Source organism: Gorilla gorilla, chromosome 15 (genome assembly GCF_029281585.2).
Source record: "Gorilla gorilla gorilla isolate KB3781 chromosome 15, NHGRI_mGorGor1-v2.1_pri, whole genome shotgun sequence".
NCBI classification, from domain to species: domain Eukaryota; kingdom Metazoa; phylum Chordata; class Mammalia; order Primates; family Hominidae; genus Gorilla; species Gorilla gorilla.
In genome coordinates this window covers 81,670,737-81,696,469 of record NC_073239.2, presented here as the reverse complement: position 1 = coordinate 81,696,469, position 25,733 = coordinate 81,670,737, and the positions used below count along the sequence as shown (strand labels likewise).

Genomic DNA, 25,733 nt, shown 5'->3' with positions numbered 1-25,733 from the left:
GGGCCAGCATATCTGTTTTCTTCCTCCTGCCTCACCTGGGCAAATGGTTTGGGCAGTGGAAGAAGAAAGCAAGAGCTACATGTTCTGGAGACTGGGGGTGCCACTGGCAAGGAAATGTCTGCTGCTGCCTCACCCATCCTCATATTTTCCTTTGCCCATATCAGGTTCGACATCCTGGACCAGGAGATGAAGACCTTGATGACTCAGATTGATGGTGTGAACCTCGCTGCCAACAGCTTGGTAGAGAGTGGCCACCCACGCAGCAGGGAGGTGAAGCAGTACCAGGACCATCTGAACACCAGGTGGGGTGTGGGTAGGGCATGGGGCGGGGGCATTGTCTCTCAACATCGGACACACTGCTGGGGGCCAGGCCCAAAATTTAGTCCACCTAGTATGCACCAACACTTCTATACCCTCAACATTCCTGTCTTTTTTTTTTTTTTTTTTTTTTTGACACAGAACCTCGCTCTTTTACCCAGGCTGGAGTGCAGTGGTGCGATCTCGGCTCACTGCAATGTCCACCTCCTGGGTTCAAGCTATTCTTGTTCCTCAGCCTCCCAAGTAGCTGGGATTACAGGCGTGCGATACAATGCCTGGCTAGTTTTTGTATTTTTAGTAGAGATGTGGTTTCACCACGTTGGCCAGGCTGGTCTCATTCCTGGCCTCAAGCGATCTGCCCACCTTGGCCTCCCAAAGTGCTGGGATTACAGGCATAAGCCACCGCGCCCCCACCGACATTCCTGTCTGTCTCAGCCACAGTCCCCTTCCCAGTAGTACTGGAACTATAGCAGCAAGGAGGAATGATTGAGGTGGTGAACAGCCCAGGGAGGGAGAGAGACGAGTCCTGGGAGGCTCGAATGCTGTGGCTGGGGAGGGTGGGTGTGTATGTGTGATAGAGGGCACATCCCAAGTGTGCCCAAACTTAGAATCAGGCCATATGCTTCTCATGCTATATTTCCCTGGACATTCTTGGGCAGAGAAAATTGCTTTCTGAGAGCTCTTAAGTACTGTCCATAAAATAATGCTCCTGCCTCTGCCAAATGCAGTATCGATAATGAGGCTGGCTTGAATGAAGAGGAGAATTAGCAGGGAGCCTTAAGCAAGCTTTGTGGCCAGAACAAAAAACAGGCCCCAAGGAGCCTTTAGAGAGGGGGTGCTTTCAGTGTGGGGTGAAATTGCCCATGAGTTCCTGGAGGATCTTTGAGGACACCGCAAATGCCTGCATTCCCTGTCTTTACCGTGGGCCCTGCACATGCAATGCCACGTGTTCACCACCTCCCCATTACCCCAGCCCCTTCCCCACACTTGTGCCTGAGCGTTGCTCTGCCTGAGGCAATCTGGGAGGTGGGCCTAGGGAAGACTCCATTGTAACGAAAGGGATCAGCACAGTGGAGACTTCACTGGGGGGCTAAGGGGAGGCAGCAATGACCAGAATTCTTTAGAGCCACTAGAATGGGATAATTGTCTTAGCCCAAGCTGCAGAGTGTGGTTTAGGAGATTCCTTTGTCAATCTGATGTTTTACAAAGGAAGAGAATACCTCTTCCCTCTTCTTTCGCCTTGTAGGTAATGAGTTTGTGTGTGTTGGTGGGCAGGAGGTGGTAGAGATTATTGCAATTGCTGCATAATTGAGGAAACTAGAGCAGGTCTAAACCAGAGAAACTTCCTGAGAGGAAGAACTCATCAGCTCAACAATAAACTATAGTCTGAGAATGTTGATCTTTACAGACCCCTAAAACAGGCCCTATCCCCAAGTGAAAAATATCAAGGTACCTGCCATCCTTAAGTGAGAAAAAAACCCAAGGCATGAAATTAAATTTGAGAGTTGAAAGGACCTGAGAAGTCACCCAGTCTAGCCAGTGGTGGGGAACTCACTCCCTCACCCTGCAGCCTATCTCATTTTTGGGCAATTCTTTTTGGTTAAAAAGTTTGCTCTTCCATTGAGTGGAAATCTGCCTCCTTGAAATGCGTACATATTGATTCTGGCTCTGCCCTTGAGAGATATCACACTTACCCTGGTTCCTCTTCCGTGTATAGCTCTTCAATTATTTTTCAGAACAATGCTCATTCTATACCTCCACCCCCAGTGTCGCCTCATGCCTCTGTGGTTCTTTCTCTCAGGGTGCATTCTCCCTCCCTCTACATATTCCAAATCCTGTCTCTGCATGAGCCAGTCCAAGTCGCTTGCTTTCCAGTTTTCCAGATGAAAAGCCATCTTTTCCTCCTTTGTACTGGTTTTGAGCTTCATATCCTATCTTACATTCTAATTATTTTTGTCCCCAAGGACTTTCCTGCTAGACTATGTAAGCAAATGAAGACCTGTATCTATTTATATTGCCCAAGGGCTTTGCACACCTAATACATTTTTGGGGTTCCTGCTGTTTGGAATATTATTTTCCTAGCTATGCCCTTGGCTTACTCTTTTTATTCAGGTCTCAGCTCAAATGTCAGCTTATTGGCATGGCCCCCACTGACCACCCCATGGAAAGCAGCACATCCTTCCTCTCACTGACCCACTTGGCCTCTATATTGTTACCTTCTTTTATTTTTTCTTTGCGCTTATCACCGCTTGATGGATTATAGACTTGTTTATGTCTCTATCCACTTGAATGAAAGCAAGGACTTTGCATTACTCTTTATTAATTAATTAATTTTTTATAGAGACAGAATCTCACTCCATTACCCAGGCTGACTCCAGCCTGGGTACCTGTACCACTCCTGTACCAGCCTGTACCACTCCAGTGGTACAATTTTGGCTCACTGCAGCCTCAGCCTCCCAGGCTCAAATGATTCTCCCATCTCAGTCTCCTGAGTAGCTAATGCTACAGATGCACACTACTATACCCAGCTAATTTTTTGTTTTTTTGTAGAGATGAGGTCTCACTATGTTTCTCAGGCTGGTCTTGAACTCCTGGGCTCAAGAGATCCTCCGGCCTCAGCCTCCCAAATTGCTGTGATTTACAGGTGTGAGCCACTGAGCCCAGCCTGCATAGTTCTTTGTCATATCCCTAGTGCCTAGGTCAGTGTCTGCCACAAGGCAACTGAGAGTTGCTTGATAAATGCTTAGTACATGAGTGAACTGGGAAAAAACTAAGATTTTTCTGCCAAGCTTATGTGTGAGTCATTCAGACACTTGATGAATGTGTGATCATCTTTCACCGTATGCATTCCAGTTGAAGAAAAACCTGGCCCAGGACCAAACCTAGACTCTTGATGTTGCCTGACCAGTGATAACTAGAGTGGCTCTATCAACCTCCTCCATCTCAAAGACAGTGCAGTGGAGGGGGCAAGTGTAGGTTTGGGAAGCAGACTAGACCCAAGCTCCAGTGCATCTTGGTGTGGCCTCCACCCAATGGCTACAGTGAGGCCACTCCAGGAAAGGCCTGGAAAATCACTATGGGGCCTCTTGCCTGGGGACACAGCCAGACCCTCTCCCAGGAACACTTCCCTGTCGATTCCAGGGGTTTCAAACAAACTTGGAGAAAACCCCTTGATTTCCTAGCCTCAGAGCACCATCTGTGTGCCAGACAGGCACGGAATTCCCAGAGCACGGGGTCTTCATGGTCTAGCATGGGAGCCGAGAAACCTGCAGGCTCTCTCTTCTCTCTCGTATCCCTGGTCTCTCCCAGCCTGTCTCTTATATCTCTCTGCAGACCTTTCAAATCATACTGGCTGCTGTTGTCACACCTTGGGAATGCACAACAGCGCTCTCTGTCCAGTCCATCTCCTAGTCCCTCAGCCTCCATCCCCTGAGGCAGGGTACAAAGATGAATGAGACACTTGGTCCCATGCTTTAATTGGTCACTCCAGTGGAGGCACTGGGGGTGTGTTCACTGACTGGGGCTTTGTGTCCAGTGATGGGTTGTGTGGAGGTCACGTGAGCAACTGTCACCCCATTGCTCCTTCCAGCTGCCTTAATCCTCCTCTCTGCCTGTTAGGTGCTGTGCACATGAAACTTTATGTTATGTTATTTGTGAGCTTGTCTGAATATTTCTCTAAATCGTACACCCCACAGGGCGAGGTCTGGTTATGTCTGTATTCTCCCAAAGGCCAATAAAATGCCTTATACCCCTGTGGGTGTTCAAGAAAGATGGGTTCGATTAGAGAATGAGCATTCAGCCTGCATATTACAGTGATGCAGAATGAGTGAACCTAGACCCAAGGGCAGTGTCCCTAGTGGTCTGGCCTGGCTGATGGGCAGCTCTTTGAAAGAGGCTTATTGTGTACTGCAGACTGACCCCAGGCCCCCAGGCATCCGCCAGACCTTAGCACATTTCCGTATTTCATAGCAGCACTGCACTCGAAGGTTAAGATTATGCTAGTCACTTAAATTATCATCACAACTTATTCTTCCTCATTCTCTTCTTCCCTGTCCTCTTCTTCCTCTTCTTTTTCACCAGGGCATCTTTTCTCTTAGATCCGAGGTGATCTTTTTCAGGCCCTAGGAGACGTTGCATGTGGCCTTGGGCATTTACTTGGTTCCTCTAGGGCAGCTGGGGACCCTATGTCCTGAAGCATTCTTGAAGTTAATGTGAGCCTTTTAATTATTTTGATAGTTCATAAACTCTGGGGAAATTGTATATTTGCCTGAAATCCAACTACATGCATAGACTTAGCTTTCATGTTCCTTTACTTATGGTTGGAATCACATAATTAATTGCCCCCTGCTGATCAAAAGATCTGATTGACAGTTATATATGTCTTGAGTAAAATTGGATAAGTGAATTTTGGTCACCTACACTTTGTTAGGTAGATTTCTTTTTTCTTTTTATCATACAAAGTCTGTGGGGGGGAGACTTGTGGGAAATGTGGGAAGGGGTCAGGGTCTCCTATGGGAAGAAGAGCTAAGGGAGAAGGTGTCTCTCTCCTCCGGGCTGTGTCCCCATCCGGCAGGTGGCAGGCATTTCAGACCCTGGTGTCGGAGCGGCGGGAGGCTGTAGACTCAGCCCTCCGAGTGCACAACTACTGCGTGGATTGCGAGGAGACCAGCAAGTGGATCACGGACAAGACAAAGGTAGTGGAGTCCACAAAAGACCTGGGGCGGGACCTGGCAGGTGTCATCGCCATCCAGCGGAAGTTGTCAGGGCTGGAGCGTGATGTGGCCGCCATCCAGGCCCGTGTGGATGCCCTGGAGCGTGAATCCCAGCAGCTGATGGACTCGCACCCTGAGCAGAAGGAGGACATTGGTCAGCGGCAAAAACACTTGGAGGAGCTGTGGCAGGGCCTGCAGCAATCCCTGCAGGGCCAGGAGGACTTGCTGGGGGAAGTCAGCCAGCTGCAGGCCTTCCTGCAGGATCTGGATGACTTCCAGGCCTGGCTCTCCATCACCCAGAAGGCTGTGGCCTCTGAGGACATGCCCGAATCCCTCCCAGAGGCCGAGCAGTTCCTGCAGCAGCATGCAGGTATCAAGGATGAGATTGACGGGCACCAAGACAGCTACCAGCGTGTTAAGGAGTCTGGGGAGAAAGTGATCCAAGGCCAGACGGACCCAGAGTATCTGCTTCTGGGCCAGCGGCTGGAGGGCCTGGATACTGGCTGGGATGCCCTGGGCAGGATGTGGGAGAGCCGCAGCCACACCCTCGCTCAGTGCCTTGGCTTCCAGGAGTTCCAGAAAGATGCCAAGCAGGCTGAAGCCATCCTCAGCAACCAGGTAGAGAGGCATTCAGGGCTGGGACAGGTGGGTCTCTCAGGGCAGTAGCTCTTGTGGTGAGTCCACAAATGTGCTGTAAGGCTCAGGGACCACATTACTCTTGTCTTGTACTCTGTGTTCACTCATGGGGGAAATCTTTGTTTCTCATTAGGTGCCTTTTCCAGCCTTGTGTCCCAAACTACGCCTTGTTCTTGGGTCTATCAGAGGCTAGAGAAGCGCATTTTGCCCTGGGTGGTTAGCCTTCCATGTGGCTTTAGGCACACCGTTTATTGTGTGCCCCTGGGGTAGGGGTGGGGGCAAGGCCTGGGGAGTAGTGTCTCCTCCCTGTGCTACTCTAGGGGGCTCATTCATACCGTGGCCTGTGTGGCTGCACGTGGTGCTCCCGCTTGGGAGGTGTGCTCATCACCTCCTCCGTGTGTCTTCATGCCTTGTCTGGAAACTTGTTCCAACAGGAATACACTCTGGCTCACTTGGAGCCCCCAGACTCCCTGGAAGCTGCAGAGGCTGGGATCCGGAAGTTTGAGGATTTCTTGGGGTCTATGGAGAACAACCGGGATAAGGTCTTGAGTCCTGTGGACTCTGGAAACAAGCTGGTAGCTGACGGAAACCTATACTCAGACAAGATCAAGGAGAAGGTGCAGCTGATTGAGGACAGGTACTCCCTGGCCTCAGGGCCACGAGGCCCCCAGAGCCACACGGGGGTAGTGAGGACCCCAAGCTTGGTGAGGACCCCAAGCTCGGCACTATTGTGACTGTGCTTTTGGCTTCCTTTCCAGGCACAGGAAGAACAACGAGAAGGCCCAGGAGGCCTCTGTCCTACTGAGAGACAACCTGGAGCTACAGAACTTCCTCCAGAACTGCCAGGAGGTGAGGCTCCAGCAAGGAGTGGCTGCTTTCCTGGAGATTCCTTTCTAGAAGCAGAGTGCCCTCAAGGCAGGAAGTCCACAGGGATCCTTTCTAGCTCAAGAGCTATGGGATTCCATGAGCGGGGACCTCTGGGTACTTAATTGGGTCATCCTCTGGAATCTTCAGTTGCACTGTTGTTTTTTTTTTCAAATCTGAAAAGTCATCCTTAACCTGTCAAGTCTAGGCCAGAGTTTCTTAAGAGTAGTCTAGGGACAGTCTATTTTAGAATCACCTAGGACCCAGTCTGGGCCAGCTTTGAGGATGTGTGACCTGTGTCACACCCTGTGCTTAGCTTAGAAGGGCCCTGGGCTCAGGTTAATGCTCTACTCTTGCCATCTTGAAATTCTTCATGCTTTTGAACAACTCCATTTTGTACTGGGCCCTGCAAATTATGGAGCCAGTCCTAGTCCTAGTTAAAGCAGACCCCTGGGTCCCACTCAGGCCAGATGAATCAGAACTTTAAGAGGTGAGGCAGAGAAAGAACATTTTAAACAAACCTGCCAGTTGGAAAACTGCTAGCTCAGAAGATCCTTGCTCAACCTGGGACCAGCTGTACAAGGAAGGTCTTTAATCTGCCTTCCCAGGTCCCTCCATTGACAGTACTTTCTACATGGAATGGGGTTTTCCCTGACTTCTTTCTTGTCATACTCCTTTTCTCTCAGCCCAGACAACTTTGTTTTCATTGACCTCTGTCCTTGGCTTCTTCCTCAAATAACATTTTTTCCTGTGTTTATCAAGGATCTCTCACCCTACTGCTAAAGGACGGATTTATCCACCTATCCAGTAAACACTCGTTGGGTTCCTAGAATATGCTAGGCCCTGTCCTAGGTCCTTAAAATATGGAGAGGAGAGTAAAGTATCCCTGGTCTACACCACACACACTCCAGTGGGGAAGATGCACCTGTGCCCACATTTTAGCCCTGGCCTGTCATGGGTAAAGTTGCCTGTGCTGGTACAGAGGGATCCAAAACTGCAGATGGGTTCTCTTCTGTGCTTGCACTTCCTCCCCATGGCCTTCTCCTTCTGCAGCCAGGGATGGGTAGCAGGTTCTGCCCTGCCACAGAAATATACTCAGGGATAGTCAGCCCACTCTTTATGCACACAGCTCACTCTTTGGATCAACGACAAGCTGCTGACATCTCAGGATGTCTCCTATGATGAAGCACGAAACCTTCACAATAAATGGCTAAAGCACCAGGCATTTGTGGCAGAGCTGGCTTCCCATGAAGGGTGGCTAGAGAACATCGATGCGGTAAGTAAAGTGATTGGGCGGCGGGGGGGTGCTCTGCTCAGATAGGCTTGCCTGGATGGGCTTCACCCAGGGTGTGGACCCTGTCCTAATGCTTGCTGACAGTACAGAACGTGGCAGCGAACAACTTTTCTAAATAGTAGCTAAACCTTCAGAGCTCCTGATATAGTCAGTCTTAGTACACCTGGTCAGAATCAGTGCCTTTTCTGGGTCACCTGAATCTGGGGACAGCCCAGGACACTGAGGACATCTAGTTAGAGCTTCAGTGTCCAGTGCCAGGACAGCAGTTATTAATGTTTGCTTTCCATTGCCTTCACCAGGGCTCCAGCACTGTCCTGCACAGGGCTGGAGGAACAGGCAAGATGATCACAGTGGTCCAGGGGAGCCATTAATCCTCATCATTTGGATGGACAGAACCACTGGGGAGTGGTCGTTTCCACTCCTTATAAATGGCGAACCAAGGGACCCGTCTGTAGTGAGTTTGCCCAGTGGACAAGTCCAAATGTGGCTGGAATTAGATGTGGAAATCACTACCTTTGCTCATCTCTACCATGGCTGTCCATGAAAAAGCAGTCCTGGGATCAGACTGACTTCTTAACCTCCCTGTGCCTCAGTTTCTCCCTCTATGAAATGAGAGTAATAATAGGACTTTCCCAATGGAGTTGTGAGCACTAAATACTTAAAGACAAATGAAACACTTAGCATAGTACTTGGCAATTACGAGACACTCAATAAATATTAACTATTAGGCCAGGCACGTTGGCTCACAGCTGTAATCCCAGCACTTTGGGAGGCCGAGGTGGGCGGATCACCTGAGGTCTGGAGTTCGAGACCAGCCTAGCCAACATGGCAAAATCCCATCTCTACTAAAAATACAAAAATTAGCTGGGCATGGTGGCATACGCCTGTAATCTCAGCTACTCAGGAGACTGAGACACAAAAGGGCTTAAACTGGGGGGCGGAGGTTGCAGTGAGCCAAGATTGCGCCACTACACTCCAGCCTGGGCAACAGAGAGAGACTCTGTCTCAAAAAAAAAAAAAAAAAATTAACTATTATTAGCGATATAGATTCCTAAGTCCGATTTATATCACACTGTGCCCACCCAAAAATGATACATCTATGCAGATGAAAACCAGGTAAGGCAACCTCAGTAACCAAAGGAGGTCAGCGAAGGTTAGTGCACAACCTCAGGAACTCACGGGGCAGTTTCTGCACTGACTGTACCTGGATGGGTCTGGAATCCTTTTTCTCACAGCAGCTGACCCTTGTCTGCAACTCCCGTGCTGCGGTCTCCCTGAGTCATTGCCCCCAGCACTGCTCTCCCTGCCCAGCTTCCCCTACCAGCCATGTCTAACCCTTTGAATATGAGGACTTTTTCCTTATCTGTGGTGGTGCATATCATGAAAATTATGCACAGGCTTTTTTTTTTTTTAACTCATCAACTATTGTGTTAATGTATTTTATGTGTGTCTCAAGACAATTCTTCTTCCAAAGCGTCCCAGGGAAGCCAAAAGTTTGGACACCCCTGCTAATGCTGGGGATTCAGAGTTCATTTCAGTTGAGTCTTACCCATGTTCTATGAAGATTCTTTGCCTTACTGACCTCCTCTTGGGTAGCCTCTTGCAACCATCAGGAGCAGGGCTGATCCAAGGCCCATTCAGCCCAGAATGTGAGCTCTCCTCCTTCTTGCCCCTAGGAAGGAAAGCAGCTGATGGATGAGAAGCCCCAGTTTACAGCCCTGGTGTCCCAAAAGCTGGAAGCCCTGCACCGGCTCTGGGACGAGCTGCAGGCCACCACAAAGGAGAAGACCCAGCACCTCTCGGCTGCCAGGAGCTCCGACCTGCGCTTGCAGACCCATGCTGACCTCAACAAGTGGATCAGCGCCATGGAGGACCAGCTGCGGTCAGACGACCCGGGCAAGGACCTGACCAGTGTCAATCGGATGTTGGCTAAGCTGAAGGCACGTGAGTGGGTTGTAGACTCAGAGTGTTAGGATAGAAGGGATCGTGGAAGCCAGTCTGACACCTTTATTTTTAATTTTAGGTTTGGGGGTACATGTGAAGGTTTGTCACATAGATAAACACATGTCATGGGGGTTTATTGCACATATTATTACATCACCCAGGTTTTAAGCTCAATACCCAATAGTTATCTTTTCTGCTCCTCTCCCTTCTCCTACCCTCCCCCATCAAGTACACCCCAGTGTCTGTTGTTTCCTTTTGTTCATAAGTTCTTCTCACTTAGCTCCCACTTATAAGTGAGAACATGTGGTATTTGGTTTTCTGTTTCTGCATCAGTTTGCTAAGGATAATGGCCTCCAGCTCCATCCATGTTCCCACAAGACATGATCTCGTTCTTTTTTTATGGCTGTGAAATATTCCATGGTGTATATGTATCATATTTTTTTTATCCAGTCTGTCATTGATGGGCATTTAGGTTGAGTCCATGTCTTTGGTATTGTGAACAGTGCTGCAGTGAACATAAGTGTACATGTGTATTTATGGTAGAATGTTTTATATTCTTCTGGGTATACCCAGTAATGGGATTGCTGGGTCAAATAGTAGTTCTGCTTTTAGCTCTTTGAGGAATTGCCATACCACTTTCAACAATGGTTGAACTAATTTACACTCCCACCAACAGTGTATAAGGGTTCCCTTTTCTCTGCAACCTTGCCAGCATCTGTTATTTTTTGACTTTTTAATAATAGCCATTCTGACTGATGTGAGATGGTATCTCACTGTGGTTGTGATTTGCATTTCTCTAATGATCAGTGATATTAAGCTTTTTTTCATATGTTGTTGCCTGCGTGTGTGTCTTTTGCAAAGTGTCTATTCATGTCCTTTGCCCACTTTTTAATGGCATTGTTTGTTTTCCTCTTATAAATTTAAGTTTCTTATAGATGCAGGATATTAGACCCTTGTCAGATTCATAGTTTGCAAATATTTTCTCATTTTGCAGGCTGTCTGTTTACTCTGTTGATAGTTTCTTTTGCTGTGCAGAAGCTCTTAAGTTTAATTAGATCTCATTTGCCAATTTTTGCTTTTGTTTCAATTGCTTTTAGTGTCTTTGTCATGAAATCTTTTCCCATTCCTATGTCCAGGATGATATTGCCTAGGTTGTCTTCCAGGCTTTTTATAGTTTTGGGTTTTACATTGAAGTCTGTAATCCATCTTGAGTTTATTTTTGTATATGGTCTAATGAAAGGGCCCAGCTTCAATGTTCTGCATATGACTAGCCAGTTCTCCCAGCACCATTTATTGAATAGGGAGTCTTTTCCTCATTGTTTGTTTTTGTCAGCTTTGTCAAAGATCAGATGGTGGTAGGTGTGTGGCCTTACTTCTGGACTCTCTATTCTGTTCCATTGGTTGATATGCCGGTTTTTGTACCAATACCATGCTGTTTTTGTCACTGTAGCCTTGTAGTATAATTTGAATTCAGGTAATGTGATTCCTCCAGCTTTGTCCTTTTTGCTTAGGATTGCCTTGGCCATTCAGGCTCTTTTTTGGTTTCATGTAAATTTTTAAATAATTTTTCTAGGCCAAGCATGGTGGCTCATGCCTGTAATCCCAGCACTTTGGGAGGCCAAGGTGGGCGGATCACCTGAGGTCAGGAGTTCGAGACCAGCCTGACCAACATGGAGAAACCCTGTCTCTACTAAAAATACAAAACTAGCTGAGTGTGGTGGCACACGCCTATGATCCCAGCTACTCTGGAGGCTGAGGCAGGAGAATCACTTGAACCCAGCAGGCGGAGGTTGCAGTGAGCCAAGATTGCACCATTGCACTCCAGCCTGGGCAACAAGAGCAAAACTCCATCTCAAAAAAAATAATAATAATAATAATTTTTCTAGTTCTTTGAAGAATGTCATTAGTAGTTTGATAGGAATAGCATTGAATCTGTAAACTGCTTTGAGCAGTATAGCCATTTTAATGATATTAATTCTTCCTATCACATGAGCATGAGATGTTTTTCCATTTGTGTCTTCTTTGATTTCTTTGAGCACAATCTGAAACTTTAAAGTAAGCACTCCTACTCTTCCTCTTAACTGGACTTGCTTTTATCATGCAAAAATGTCTCCTGGTTTCTAATCCATCTCCAACCCCTTTTGCAGTGGGTAGGACAGAGACCCAAAAGGATGCATGAGAAACAAAACAGGCACTCAGAGGAGGGAAAGATGACTGGGAGCATCCAAGGAGACTCCTTGGAGGAAGTTGAGCTCAAATTGGGCCTTAAAGGATGGGTGGTATGCAGATGAATGAAGAAGATGGAGGGGCTGTGCAGGTGCCAAGGCTGGTGCTGACACCGTCCCCTTGTATCTCAGCGAGTGGAGGACCAAGTGAATGTGCGGAAAGAGGAGCTGGGGGAGCTGTTTGCCCAGGTGCCTTCAATGGGAGAGGAGGGAGGAGATGCAGACTTGAGCATCGAGAAGCGGTTCCTGGACCTCCTGGAACCCCTAGGGAGGAGGAAGAAGCAGCTGGAATCATCCAGAGCCAAGCTGCAGATCAGCCGGGACTTAGAGGATGAGACGGTGCGTGGGCCACAGCTTCTCCTTACCCCCTGAGGCTGAGCCACCAGCTGCCATCAGAGTAGCTGGCTGCCACCCAGAGCAATTTTTGGCAGCAGATGACTGGTCACCTCACCCCTTATCTCATAGGGTTGTTGTGAGGATTACATTAAATGGAAAGCTCAAGCCAGTGCTTTTGTTGGGAATGCACTGTTCACTTGCTAGTATTGCTCGGTGAAGAGCATGGACTTGGGTCAGACAGACTTGGGTTCGAGATCCAGTTACGTTACCTTCCCACTGTCTGACTAGGAGCAAGTTATTTGGAACCTCAATTCAAAATCCCCAAATATTCTTACCTATAAAATGGGGGCAAAACCCTGATGGGGTGTTGGGAGGAACTGGGGAGACACTGCCAGCAAAGCTCTGCGCCGCCCATGGTGAGCACTCGGGAAAGGTTGGCCGTGATTGTCATCAGCTCTCCCCTGCCTCCTGGTCTCTGCAGCTCTGGGTGGAGGAGAGGCTGCCTCTGGCCCAGTCAGCCGACTATGGCACTAATCTGCAAACTGTGCAACTGTTCATGAAGAAGAACCAGGTGAGTCCTGCCTCACCTCACCAGCCCCACCCACCCTTCCTCACCCCCACCTGGCCCCAAGGGGGTAGGCCCAGCCCTGACCTGCAGAAGGTTAGCAACAGCAGATTATTGTTCTTGTTGGTAGCTTTGGGGTCTCCAAACCGTATTGGTAATCTTATAGCAGAAAGAGCAGGTTTTTGTGATTACAGAGCAAATTCTGGGAGGATCACAGAGGAGGGGAGGTACTTGGGGATTCAGGGCCATTCAGCCTCCATCAGGCACAGGTGAATGCAGGATCTCGGGGGGCCTGGCCTGGAGGTTGATGTGCTTTAGTAGCTGTGTATTCAGTGTATCCAGTGGTCTGCCTGAGAGGAGGGCAGTAACTCCTGGTCTCTCTCCCACAACACTGCCTTGCCCCTCTTCCAGGGCTGAGCTTGGCATGTGTGGTGTCCTTGGGGTAAGTAGGCCCCATTTCTCTCGACATATGAGGATACTTGTGGGGCTCAAATTCCATTAGGAAGCCACTAACTTTGGACTCTGAGCCCTTGGAGCAAACATCCCTCTGCTTTTTGGCGCTCGCTTAGCCCTGATTGGGAATTCCTGTGGCCCTGGTCAGGATCCTGGATGTGAGCAGATGCCAAGCACTCCCTCTTGGGTCAGGGCTGCAGTGGGAGCCTGAATCATGTAAGGAAGCTGGCTGTGTGGGGTCGCAGCGGCCAGGGGAATGGCCACAGACCCTTCTTGGACCGAGAGACCCTCCCTCTGCATGCTCTCTGGGTCAGCAAGGAGAGCCCAGGAACTTAGATCCCAGATAAAAGTGACATGTCCCAGAGTGCCCAGTTAGTATTGCAGCTCCTTGAGGAAGGAAGGTCATGGCAGACAGCACTCCCTTCCCCCAGGTTGGCAGCAGCTGACATCTGCTCACAGGACCATGTGAGCCCAGCAGCAGTGCAGAGGCCTAGATTATATTCAGAGAAGTTTCTTCAAAGCTGCCTTAGGCCCTTTGCTTCTGGTTGACACGATCTAGTCGCAGAGGCTCCAGCAGCCACACGCAGGGACCTGGGCTAGAAGATGATAGAAATCTAGCCTCAGTTAATGCCACAACCTTCAGCTAAAGGTGGAAGGCTGGTAGGACATGGTATCCTTGGGACCTCAGTTTCCTTAATTGTAAAATGAGCCAACTCTAGTCTTTCCAACACTAGGATTTTTGATTCTATGCAGCCTCTATTAAGTGTTATTGTTCAAAGGTTTTTAACTCCCCTGGCTGGCAGTTGCTATTTCGGGAAAAGGGCAAGACAAATATGGATGGGGTTCCCCTAACCAAGAAGGGAAAGGCAGCCTCTTGGGAGAGCGTGACTGCCCTAATGAAGACTATTTTAGGCTCACCTGGCTAAACCATAAATCCAATTTTATCATTTCCTCACTTAAAACCCTCTGTTGCAATGGTTGTCAGACTCCAATATGCAACTCCTTTAACAAGCCCTCTGGGTGAGTTTACATGACTTAACCAGGTGCCACCCCCAGATCCCCACTGCATCAAGCTCTGGGGGTAGAGCCTAATAATTTGCATTTCCAACAAGATCCTAGGTGATGCTGATGCTGCTGGTTCAGGACTGCACTTTGGGGACCACTGTTCCCGGGGCTATTCATTGCAATTAGAACAAATCCCACAAGGTAGTACATGAAGGGTTCTCACCCCTGGCTGTACACTCACATCACCTAGGGAACTTTTAGACAGATGAATGCCCAGGTCTCACCTCAGATCAATTAGGATCTCTGGGGGTAGGCCCCTAGCTGCATCTATTTCCCTGGATTATTCAGTGGACAATCAGGATTAAGAACCACTCTTGCCTGATCTGACCCCTGCCTGCTTCTGAAACTCAGGTCTTCTCACTTTGCCCTCCTTCACAGTATTCCAGCTCCTCTGGCCCTCTCTGTGGCTTCAGACGGTCCCAGCTCATGTCCACCCCAGAGCCTTTGCACTTGTTCAGTCCTCTTGCCAGGAACACTCACCCCCAGATCTCTGTGTGGTTGCCACCCTCCCGTCATTCATGTCATGGTCAAGTTTCGTCTCCTCAGAGAGGCCCTCCCTGACTCCCTTAGCTAAAGTGGCTCCTGCCACATCGCAGCAGACATTCTTCATCCCACTGTTGTCTTTTCCTCGTAGCCCCCAGGGAGGAAGGCCCAGCCTTTGTTTATTCATTTATTTGCATGTTTACCTTCTATTTCCTCTACCAGGTTGTAAGCTTTAAAGTGCAGGGATTTTCATTTCTCTTGTTTCTATATTGTCCCTATTACCTAGACCAGGGTCTGGTACATAGAAAAGAACTTAATACATAGTTGTTGAATGAATGAAGACAGGGAAGAAGACTTTAAATGTAAGTACCCTGCACAGATACTAGAAAGTAATTGGTTAAAAAGAAAGAAATACTCTTTTAGGCCGGGTGCAGTGGTTCACACCCGTAATCCCAGCACTTTGGGAGGCCGAAGCGGGTGGATCGCCTGAGCCCAGGAGTTTGAGACCAGCCTGGGCAACATGGCAAAACCCCATCTCTACAAAAAATACAAAAAATTAGCCAGATGTGATGGTACATACCTGTAGTCCAAGCTACTTGGGAGGCTGAGGTGGGAGAATCATCTAAGCCTGGGAAGTTGAGGCTCAGTGAGCTGTGATTGTGCCACTGCACTCCAGCCTGGGTGACTAGAGCGAGACCCTATCTTAAAAAAAAGAAATTAATTTTTAGGGCACCATGCAGAGGTCATAAGATCTCAGAGTAAACAAGCAAATGGAGCTGAAAACATGGGTTGTTTGAATGCAACTGCAGAGACTACAGGAAATTGTAAAAATTGAGGTTCTGAGCATAAAGTGTAAAAATGCATTTCAGCAGGTTATGTGACTTGTAAATGTGGTTACTTTGTGCATATTTTAAATGCTGGCCATCACTGTGCTGCTCATGTGGGCTGCTCTTGCCCCTGCCTTCCAATTTTAAAGGCCACGGGAAAATTATATAGAGAGGGAAGAAACAGGTAGTGAGGTATATGGAGCTCAGGAGCCCACACACCAGCAGCAGCTAGCCCAGTCTTTAGGACCCAGAAAACAAGTAGCACGTGTCAGGGCCCCCTGAAGAAAAAGGTGACCAGCCACCAGGGTGGGAGGAAGAGGCTGTGTTCATGACCAAAGGCTCAAACGGACTAATGCAAAGCTCACAAAAATTTGGAAATAGAAGTAGGGAAAAACAAAAACAAAAGCTGAGACTGTAAGCAAGGGGCTGCTGTCACCTGTTCTTGTAGATGGAAGGCAAAAACTGTGCCCACCTGAGCTGCTGGGTTGGGCATATCCTGCGTAAATGATCCTGCATAAATCCTGCAAAAGCTGTTAGAATAAGGTATCAAAAAGGCCATTTTTCTTTTCCTTCCAACACATACACCTAAGGAATCAAGCTCTGCTGAAGCACAGGAAGATAGGGGACAGTCAAGAGCACAGGCTGCCAGGTCAGGTGGAGCTGTGTTCAAATCCGGCTCTGCCACTGAGTGACTTCACTGCTGCATGCTGGTCTCCACATGCTTATCTCAGCAGGCCACCTGAGGGTGCAAGAATGGTGCACATGAGGTGCTTAGCAGCTCGCAAGAGGTCATTGGTAGTTCTTATCGCCATCACCTGCTCTGCTCTAGCAACGGGGGTGATGGGGACCAAGGGTGTCAGAGCTGTGCTGCCACTGCTGAAGCAGCCTCCCCCGCATGGTGGGAAGGTCCTGCCCCGAGCCCTTCCTTCTGGCCACAGACACTGCAGAATGAGATTCTGGGCCATACGCCGCGGGTTGAGGATGTGCTGCAGAGAGGGCAGCAGCTGGTGGAGGCGGCGGAGATCGACTGCCAGGACCTTGAGGAGCGCCTGGGGCACCTGCAGAGCTCCTGGGACAGGCTGCGGGAGGCAGCGGCCGGGAGGCTGCAGCGACTGAGGGACGCCAACGAGGCACAGCAGTACTACCTGGATGCGGACGAGGCTGAGGCCTGGATTGGCGAGCAGGAGCTCTACGTCATCTCTGATGAGATCCCCAAGGTCTGTTCGGGCAGGGGATACCAGCCAGGGTGCCCAGGCAGAGAGGAAGAGTTGAGGTTGGCTGTCGGGGAGCCTTGTGAGTCCAACTGTGTGAGGAGTGAGGCCAGGGGAGGGGCACAAGGAACCCACAGACTCCCTGCCCTCCCTTGGTGCCTCCTTGAACACAACCCTGCAGGGCACACACTGAAGCCAGGTGCCTCCTGTTTACCCACTTAGGTTTGCTCTAACCCAAGGGTTCTCTACTTTTCTTTACCATGGATTCTGTACACTATGAAAGAGATGGGGTAAGAGGTGACAGGTGGGGGTCTCTCAAAGCTGGAATGATATAGGATGTTTTCATGGGGACAGGGGTTAGGGCACAAAAGGCAGGGTATATGTCAGATACGAATCAGGGGAGTCCAGAGAGGAAGGTAGGGCACGGGCATTGCTGGGAAATCAGAAAGGCAGGAAGGAAGCATGTGTGGCTCTCCTGCGGGTGTCCCACAAGCCTACTCCCCTCCTCCCTCGGGCACCTCCAGGAGCGGGGGCATAACTTGCCAAGGGAGGGATCATGGCCAGGCTGAGCTCTGGCGCTGACCGTCTGCTGCCTTCTAGGATGAAGAGAGTGCCATCGTGATGCTGAAGCGACATTTGCGGCAGCAGCGTGCGGTGGAGGACTACGGCCGGAACATCAAGCAGCTGGCCAGCCGGGCCCAGGGCCTGCTATCTGCAGGCCACCCTGAGGGGTGCGTGTGCCCCCTGTGGTGACTCAGGAGATGGGGATTGAGCCAGGGGCCCATCAGCCAACGTCCCTTCAGATTTAAAAGGAAAATGGAAAGAGTTTTCCCATCAAATAGGGCTGGAGAAAATTGCTGCGGGACTGGTGATGGATCCAATTTCATTTTATGCCTTGGTTTTGTGTGAGTCACTTCCAGCTTGGGCCATCGAGGCCCTGGTTTTCGAAATGATCAGAGAAGGGGTTAGCAAAACTACCCTCCTGGTGACCTGAGAGCACCAATTTTCCGAAGGGTTACAATATGCTAAGGGACACTGAAGACTACTTTAGCTTTTATTTTTATGGTCCAGAAGGTCTCCAGGACTTCACAGTCCAGACAGAACCATGATGTAGGAGTGCAGGTGGAAACCTGTGCCCACATGGGCTGCGAGGTTTTGTGGATCCTGCATAAATGGAAGCCCACTGGGCCATAGACCACACACTGCCCCCAGCCATGGCCCTGTCCTCAGCTGCCATTAGGGTGCCCACCACTGTGGGTCCTCAGCAGCCACCCCAGACGTTTCCCTGGGAGCCACATTGTCTGGGCCCCTAGTATGTCTTTTCCCTCCCTGGAGGGCTGAGCAGAGCTGTTGCTGCAGGAGCCCCACTCAGGTAGTGCTGCTCCCCCAGCCTCTCTGGAAGAACAATGGAGGCGTTCCCCATTTGCACTTGTCCCTGTAAGCTTGCCAGAGTGAGGGGTACCATGGGAAGCACCCCTCCAGGACAGAATTCCAGGACACAGTGTGTCATCCCCTGAGGCTAGGGTGTGGCCCCTTCTCTCCCCAGCTCTTTCCCGGCAAAGCCCCTGTCATTTCTCCAGAGCTTCACTCCCTACCTATCCCTGCCAGGGGGCTGTGGTTGGCATATGTTGGCTCCCCGGAGCCACTGCTCTGGGTTCGTGGCTGCTGTCTCTGAGGGCCTTTTTGGTTTTGAATTCTAGGGAACAGATCATCAGACTTCAGGGGCAAGTGGACAAGCACTACGCAGGGCTGAAGGACGTGGCGGAAGAGCGCAAGCGCAAGCTGGAGAACATGTACCACCTGTTCCAGCTCAAGCGGGAGACCGACGACCTGGAGCAGTGGATTTCAGAAAAGGAGCTGGTGGCCTCTTCCCCGGAAATGGGGCAAGACTTTGACCACGTGACTGTGAGTAGCCACAGCTCCTGCTGTTTTTGTCTTTCTCTAATGCGGTAGACGCAGCCAGCCGTCACTCAAGACACACAGAGTGCTGCATAGGACGTAACCTCCCCAGTGTGAGGCAGGACCAGCCGATGCAGGCCTCCCCTGGGGAAGGTGTGACAGCGCAGCTCCCGGAGCTGCAGTCGCTGCCTGGGAAAGTCTTTGGCTAAGCTGGTGACACCTGTAACCCCTGTGCCCCCCATAACCACATTTCTGTCTGCCCCATGCCTAGCTTCTGCGGGACAAGTTCCGGGACTTTGCCCGGGAGACCGGGGCGATTGGGCAGGAGCGGGTGGACAACGTGAATGCCTTCATCGAGCGACTCATCGACGCGGGCCACAGCGAGGCGGCCACCATCGCCGAGTGGAAGGACGGGCTGAACGAGATGTGGGCAGACCTCCTGGAGCTCATTGACACGCGCATGCAGCTGCTGGCCGCCTCCTATGACCTGCACCGCTACTTCTACACGGGTGCCGAGATCCTGGGCCTCATCGGCGAGAAGCACCGCGAGCTGCCCGAGGACGTGGGGCTGGACGCCAGCACGGCCGAGTCCTTCCACCGGGTGCACACAGCCTTCGAGCGGGAGCTCCACCTGCTGGGTGTCCAGGTACCTTCAGCCCCCTGCCGCCCACCTGCTACCAATTTCCAGGAGCCCTGGGTGTCAGTCCCCACCTGGCTGTCAGTGGGGAAACCTCTAGGATAAGTGCCAGGAGGTTTTGCCTCCTTAGACAGCCAGGAGCTCAGGGCTGGGAGCAGTGGCTTTCAGATGTTCCTTAGCTTCAGAAGTCATTCTTTAAACTGAATCGTCACAAAAGGCCAATGCATACAATACTGTACGGTTGCAGTTTCTCCAGTTGTGCAGTACTATTAGTGAACACACGCACAGCACTTTTCTAGCACCAGGTGCTCTTCTGAGCAATGTATGTAGCCGCTGGACCCTCATGGCGGTCCTCTGAGGCAGCTACTAATATTCCTTGCACTTTGTAGATGAGAAAAGGGAGAGGTAGAAGACCCATAAGTTTCCCAGGAACATGTAGGTACGAAGTGGAGCCAGGGCTCAGACCCTGGCAGTCTAGCTATAGACCCCACATACTTAGCCACCGGGCACTTCAGCCTTTCCACATGGGAGCTGGAGAGCCCCCAAGTTCTACTATTCAGACCCCTGCCCCATCACTGGAGTGCCCTCCGCAGATCCGTAGGGTGCCCCAGAGCTTGGTGTGATAGAAAGGGCAAATGCAAGGGGGCCCCTGTTGCTGAGGGCTCCCCCAGCTTCCAGTGCAGCAGGGAGAGGTAGGCTGGCTGCGCAATCCCAGGCCAGCCCAGCAGGACTTGGGGACAGAACACCAGGGTAGGCTGGGCCCCTGGTTCATCCAAAAGGGGACCTCTTAGGGAAGTGTCCTCCAGCTGGAGTGGAGGGCCTGGTGTGTGGCTGTTGCATTTGGGGATGCCAGGGCCCCTGAGATAGGTGTAGCCCCACTGAGGTCTTAGGAGTGAGGTTTCACTGTCCCCGGGGCCAGCCTCAATCAGGGGATCTGGTGCAACCACTTCCTTGGAGAGGCAGCACACAGAGTGGTTAAGAACGGGGACTCAGGAGCACGGTGCAAATCCCAGCTGTACCCCTTTACTAGTGTGAAGGACCCTGGACCAGTTACTTAGCTTCCTTGTGCCTTGTTTTCCCCATCTCAGAAACAGCAATAGTAATAGTACCTCCTTCATGGGTTTGTTGGAAAGACGAAGAGAGTTCATCAGTAGAAAGTGTTTAGAACAGTGCCTGGTATGTAGTTCCTCTCATTAGTGTATTGTTGAGGAGATCAAAGGGCAGGATTTCCTCTCACTCCCAAACCTTCACAAAGTTCAAGAGGTATCTTGGGTAGGCAGAGGTGTCAAAGCAAGGAGTCTTCTCCTACAGCACCCCCTGGGTGGAGGCTGAAGATCCTACCTTCCAGCAGTGCCCTGGGCAGGGAGGCCAGGAGGAGGTAGCTGCCCTTCCAGTCCTAGGCCCACAGCACCTAGGGAGCAATGTCCAGGGAACAATGTCTGATTTTGCCTGACCACAGGTGCAGCAGTTCCAGGACGTGGCCACCCGTCTGCAGACAGCATATGCTGGGGAGAAGGCAGAGGCCATCCAGAACAAGGAGCAGGAGGTGTCTGCCGCGTGGCAGGCGCTGCTCGACGCCTGTGCCGGGCGCCGGACCCAGCTAGTGGACACGGCGGATAAATTCCGCTTCTTCAGCATGGCCCGTGACCTCCTCTCCTGGATGGAGAGCATCATCCGGCAGATCGAGACCCAGGAGAGGCCCAGGTGAGGGGAGTGTCCTTGAGACAGAGGCAGCTCCTCTCCAGGCCAGAGGAGCCCGGCCAACCAGGGTGCTGCACTGTGGCTCCTCCGTGAAGGGACAGTCCTGGACTATCGTTCCATGAAAATCCCTGGGGGACACTTGAGGCCTGAGGCTGGATCCAGGCAGAAATGGCCTGGGTCAGCTTCCACTGGGAGGACCAATCGCTCCAGAGTCAGGAGAGTCCTGAGTGTAGAGAGAGAGACATCTGTCATTCAGGTTCTCTAATGGGAACAGTGACCATGGTTGTAGGTGAAAATAAGCAACTCACATGTCCAAAGCTGGGCAGGTCTAAGACTGCGCATTCTTCTCCCAGCCCTGGGATGTGAGGGGGCCCTTCCCCCAAAACTCAGGAAGAAGCTCATTGTCCATGAGAGGAGGAGTCAGGCATGTGGGCAGTGAGAGCCCCTGCAGAGATCAGACCACTCTGCCCAGTCTGTGTCACTTCATCAGTTATTGCTGATCCATCTCCATCCTATTGCCCCTAAGGTGTCTGTCCTGATGGTCTTACTTTTAACGTCCTTATGGAGTTATAATTCACATACCACACTTCATCCATTTAGGGTGTATCATTCAATGATTTTTAATATATTCGCTGTTACACAACTATCCCCACAATCTAAGGTTAGAAGATTTTCATCACTCCGCCCCTATTAGCAGTCACTCCCCATTCCCCTCTCTTCCCAGTCCCTGGAAACCACTACTCGACTTTCTGTCTCTCTAGATTTGCCTGTTCTGGACATTTCATATAAATGGAATCATACAATATGTGGTCTTTTGTGACTGGCTTCTTTCCCTTAGTATAATATTTTCAAGATGCATCCCTGTTGTAGCATCAATCAGTACTCCATTCCTTTTTATTGCCCACTAATAATTCCAGGCTTCTTTGGGGATTTCTGTACCCACTGCCCATGCTCTGGCCACTGAGCAATGGAAGATACCAGGGCATCTGTGTTCCTGCTGGGGCTGGGCTGGCAGAGGACCCCCTGGCTGGCCAGAGAGAGAGGAGGGAGAAGGGTCAGACTCCCATAGGCAGGGGGAGGTGGGCCCCTCTGGTTGGGACACAGAGGCAGGCCAGAGTGACCCAGAGTTCCCTTCTTCCCTTGTCCTCCTGTCCCCCAGGGATGTCTCCTCTGTGGAACTGCTCATGAAGTATCACCAGGGCATCAATGCAGAGATTGAAACCCGGAGCAAGAACTTCAGTGCCTGCCTGGAGCTTGGCGAGTCCCTGCTGCAGCGGCAGCACCAGGCCTCAGAGGAGGTGAGGGGACTGCAAGGACGGAGACGAGCCCCTCCATCTCTGTCCCCACTGTGCCAGCCAGGCAGCCTCCTGGGAGGGAGATGAGAGCTGCAGCTTTTCTGAGGAGCTTGTCTTGCTCTCACTCATGGAGATCAGGGCTACATACAGGCCTGGGGATTGGAGCCCCAGCAAGCGCACTCCCTGCCTTAAGGAGCTGGCCACTCAGTAAAGGAGAGCAACCTCATAACCTGCCTAACACCCACAGGTGCACACAGTTTGGCGCTGGTGACCTCCTTTAATAGGAGAGGCGCATGGGCCTCAGAGAGGTTAAATAACTTGCCCCAGGCCACACAGCTGGCAAGTAGCTGGGCCAAGACTTGAAGCCAGGACTGTAGGACCAAATAGGACCAAACCTGGCATTCTTTGCAGGACCCATCTGCGCACTGCCTCAGATGGTGAAGGGTGAGCCAAGCCTGAGCTTTTCTCCCTTTCCTCCCCATAGATCCGCGAGAAACTGCAGCAGGTGATGTCCAGGAGGAAAGAGATGAATGAGAAGTGGGAAGCCCGCTGGGAGCGGCTCCGCATGTGTGAGTACAGCCCTGGAGCCAGGGCCCAGGGGCAGGAGTACCCCCGTGGGAGTAGGGGAATGGGGAGGTGCCACAATGGGTGGATTTTCACTACTGCCTAGAGAGGAGCCCCCCACAGCACTGCTCTTCAGCAAAGCTCTGGGGCCAGGAGCCTCAGCGGTCCAGGCAGAAGGCCAGAGTAGACACGCTGCTGGAAGCCTCACTCTAACTAGCCAGCGTGCCCCCACTCCCTGCCCATCCTCTGCCCCACTTGCCCCCAGCCTCATGCCCGGGCTGGTATGCCTGCACAGCTATGGCCTGGGAGAGGGTTTGGGGGCCTGGGGGAGGGGCTGGGGACCTGGGGGAGGGGTTGAGGGTCCGGGGGAGGGGTTGGGGATCTGGGAGAGGGGTTGGGGTAAGGCTCTGAGGAATCCCAGACATTCCTCATGAGGAATGTCAAGCACAGAACCGGCTCTTCCTCCTTCAGCTGGGTGCTGATGAGAGGTGGGGAAAAGCCACCATTCAGGGAGGAGCTGTGAGCCAAGAAGGGCCAACTGGTCCCCTGGCCACTCGTCCAGCATCATGTGAGACAGCCAAGGGCTGGGAAGAATGTTCAACACAGAAGACTCCTTCTCAGAGACATCTAAAATACATTTTGTTTTCAAAATAGAGTTCTAATTAGTGAAAAATATAGCTTAAAAAACATAATTATTGGGCCAGGCATGGTGGGTAACATCTATAATCCCAGCACTTTGGGAGGCCAAGGCAGGAGGATTGCTTGAACTCAAGAGTTTGAGACTAGCCTGGGCAACATAGGGAGACCCTATGTACAACGACAGAAAAAATTAGCTGGGCATGGTGGTACACACCTATAGTCCCAGCCACTTGGTAGGCTGAGATGGGAGGATCACTTGAACCCAGGAGGCTGAGGCTGCCATGAGCCATAATCACGTCACTGCACTCCAGCCTGGGTGACAGATTGAAGCCCTCCCTCTAAAAAAATATAACTATTGTGAAGATGGGTTAGGGGCCCAGTGTGGAATGGGGTGGCTGCAGGCAGCAAGCGTATCCATGTGGTTTAGGGACACCTATTCAGGCCACCTGCCTGACCACTGGCCCCAATCAGGAGTGAACGATTGGGTGCTAACAGGCCCTGGGCCTTGTGGGGGGTCTGTGTCCTGTTCCCCCTGGCAGTGCTGGAGGTGTGCCAGTTCTCGAGGGATGCCTCTGTGGCTGAGGCGTGGCTGATTGCCCAGGAGCCCTACCTGGCCAGCGGGGACTTTGGACACACAGTGGACAGTGTGGAGAAGCTCATCAAGAGGCATGAGGCTTTTGAGAAATCCACGGCCAGCTGGGCAGAGCGCTTTGCTGCCCTGGAGAAGCCCACCACGGTGAGCAGGGAACAGTGCTGGGAGGCTCAGGAGGGTGGCAGCTGTGCCCCCAGGGGTCTCATGTAAGGACTCCAGGCCAGTTGTTAGGTACTTAGAATGGTGTGACAGGCTTGGCCAGCAGGGACAATGGGAAGGAAAGACAAGTGGTAGGAAGTACTGACCTCCGAATGCAAAGGACAGAAGGGGCTGACTCTAGAAGGAACAAGTGTCAGGGCGTGTGGGGGTGCAGGGCTGCATCCAGAGGGAGATAGTCTGAGAACACAACTCGCCTCTGTGGCTGCTCTGACCCCTGGGCCTTTTCCTCCTCTAGCTTGAGCTGAAAGAACGCCAGATTGCAGAGAGACCCGCAGAGGAGACTGGGTGAGTGGTGGCCGTGTGTCCAGGGAGCTGAATGCTCTGCCAAGTGGGAGTAGGGGGTGCCTTTCATCAGGAACCTGACATTGGGACCAGTTGCAATTGACCTCTCACACTGGGCACCCTTGTCAGGAAGGCCCAGAGTGCCTGAGCATGAGCACAGAGGACCTTTTGCTTCCCCAGTCACGGGCGGGCTGAAGGCCTGGTGGGGGAGGAGGAGGCTGGGAGCAGTGGCTGCCAGGCGAGGCCCCACCTCGGAGCCACCTGAACACGGGGCCCCACAGGCCGTTCTGCCTGGAACCTGGCTCCCTTCTGAAGAATCTGCCTTGGCTTTTCCGAAGAAGTCTCTGGGCGGCTCCTTGCCAAGCACCATCCAGGCTGCCGGCTGACTGGAGGGGGAGCTATTTGGTGCTCCTCCCTGTGGGCACAGGTGAAAAGCCAGGCCTCGCACGAGGCACTGGCCTCAGAGGGGTGCTTGTTTCTAAAGAGAGACTGTGTCTTCCTTAGGCCTCAAGAGGAGGAAGGCGAGACAGCAGGGGAGGCTCCGGTTTCCCACCATGCGGCCACCGAGAGAACGTCCCCGGTCAGTCTCTGGTCTCGTTTGTCTAGTTCCTGGGAGTCACTGCAGCCAGAGCCCTCTCACCCCTACTAGGCTCAGCCCAGGTGGAGGCGAGATGAGCTGGCGCAGCCCCGCCCTCCATCCTCCCCACATCCCTGCAGCCACCTCCCAGCAGAGCAGGCTACATCCTCACTGAGGTGTTCTTCATGAGAGTACTAGCCTCCTCCACTCCTCCCCACAGCACAGAGGAAACAGGCCAGCCCAGTGACATGACGTTATTAGTTTTGTTTTATCTAATCTAATAAATTTTATTGTATAACTATATCACCATTTACATGAGGGGAAACACTAGCCAGAGATGATTAGTGCATTTCTGTACACCGTCCTTTTCCCCATTTTCCAACTCCTTCCTCTAG

The 25,733-nt window shown here is 51.4% G+C and overlaps 1 protein-coding gene across 3 annotated transcripts in view; it reads left to right on the top strand.

Moving 5' to 3' along the window:
- The window catches only part of SPTB (spectrin beta, erythrocytic), a 133,774-nt gene that overhangs the window by 87,995 nt on the left and 20,046 nt on the right, over window positions 1-25,733 (top strand). For all 3 annotated transcript variants that reach the window (XM_031001649.3, XM_055362063.2, XM_055362062.2), the window contains exons 15-32: window positions 165-302; window positions 4,892-5,648; window positions 6,101-6,303; window positions 6,425-6,515; window positions 7,660-7,806; window positions 9,501-9,764; window positions 12,126-12,332; window positions 12,811-12,900; window positions 16,661-16,939; window positions 17,534-17,664; window positions 18,634-18,838; window positions 19,104-19,478; window positions 20,929-21,173; window positions 22,330-22,468; window positions 22,950-23,034; window positions 24,208-24,404; window positions 24,715-24,764; window positions 25,266-25,341. In XM_031001649.3, coding sequence (XP_030857509.3) covers window positions 165-302; window positions 4,892-5,648; window positions 6,101-6,303; window positions 6,425-6,515; window positions 7,660-7,806; window positions 9,501-9,764; window positions 12,126-12,332; window positions 12,811-12,900; window positions 16,661-16,939; window positions 17,534-17,664; window positions 18,634-18,838; window positions 19,104-19,478; window positions 20,929-21,173; window positions 22,330-22,468; window positions 22,950-23,034; window positions 24,208-24,404; window positions 24,715-24,764; window positions 25,266-25,341 — 3,679 coding nt within the window. The remainder of the gene's footprint in view (window positions 1-164; window positions 303-4,891; window positions 5,649-6,100; window positions 6,304-6,424; window positions 6,516-7,659; window positions 7,807-9,500; window positions 9,765-12,125; window positions 12,333-12,810; window positions 12,901-16,660; window positions 16,940-17,533; window positions 17,665-18,633; window positions 18,839-19,103; window positions 19,479-20,928; window positions 21,174-22,329; window positions 22,469-22,949; window positions 23,035-24,207; window positions 24,405-24,714; window positions 24,765-25,265; window positions 25,342-25,733) is intronic.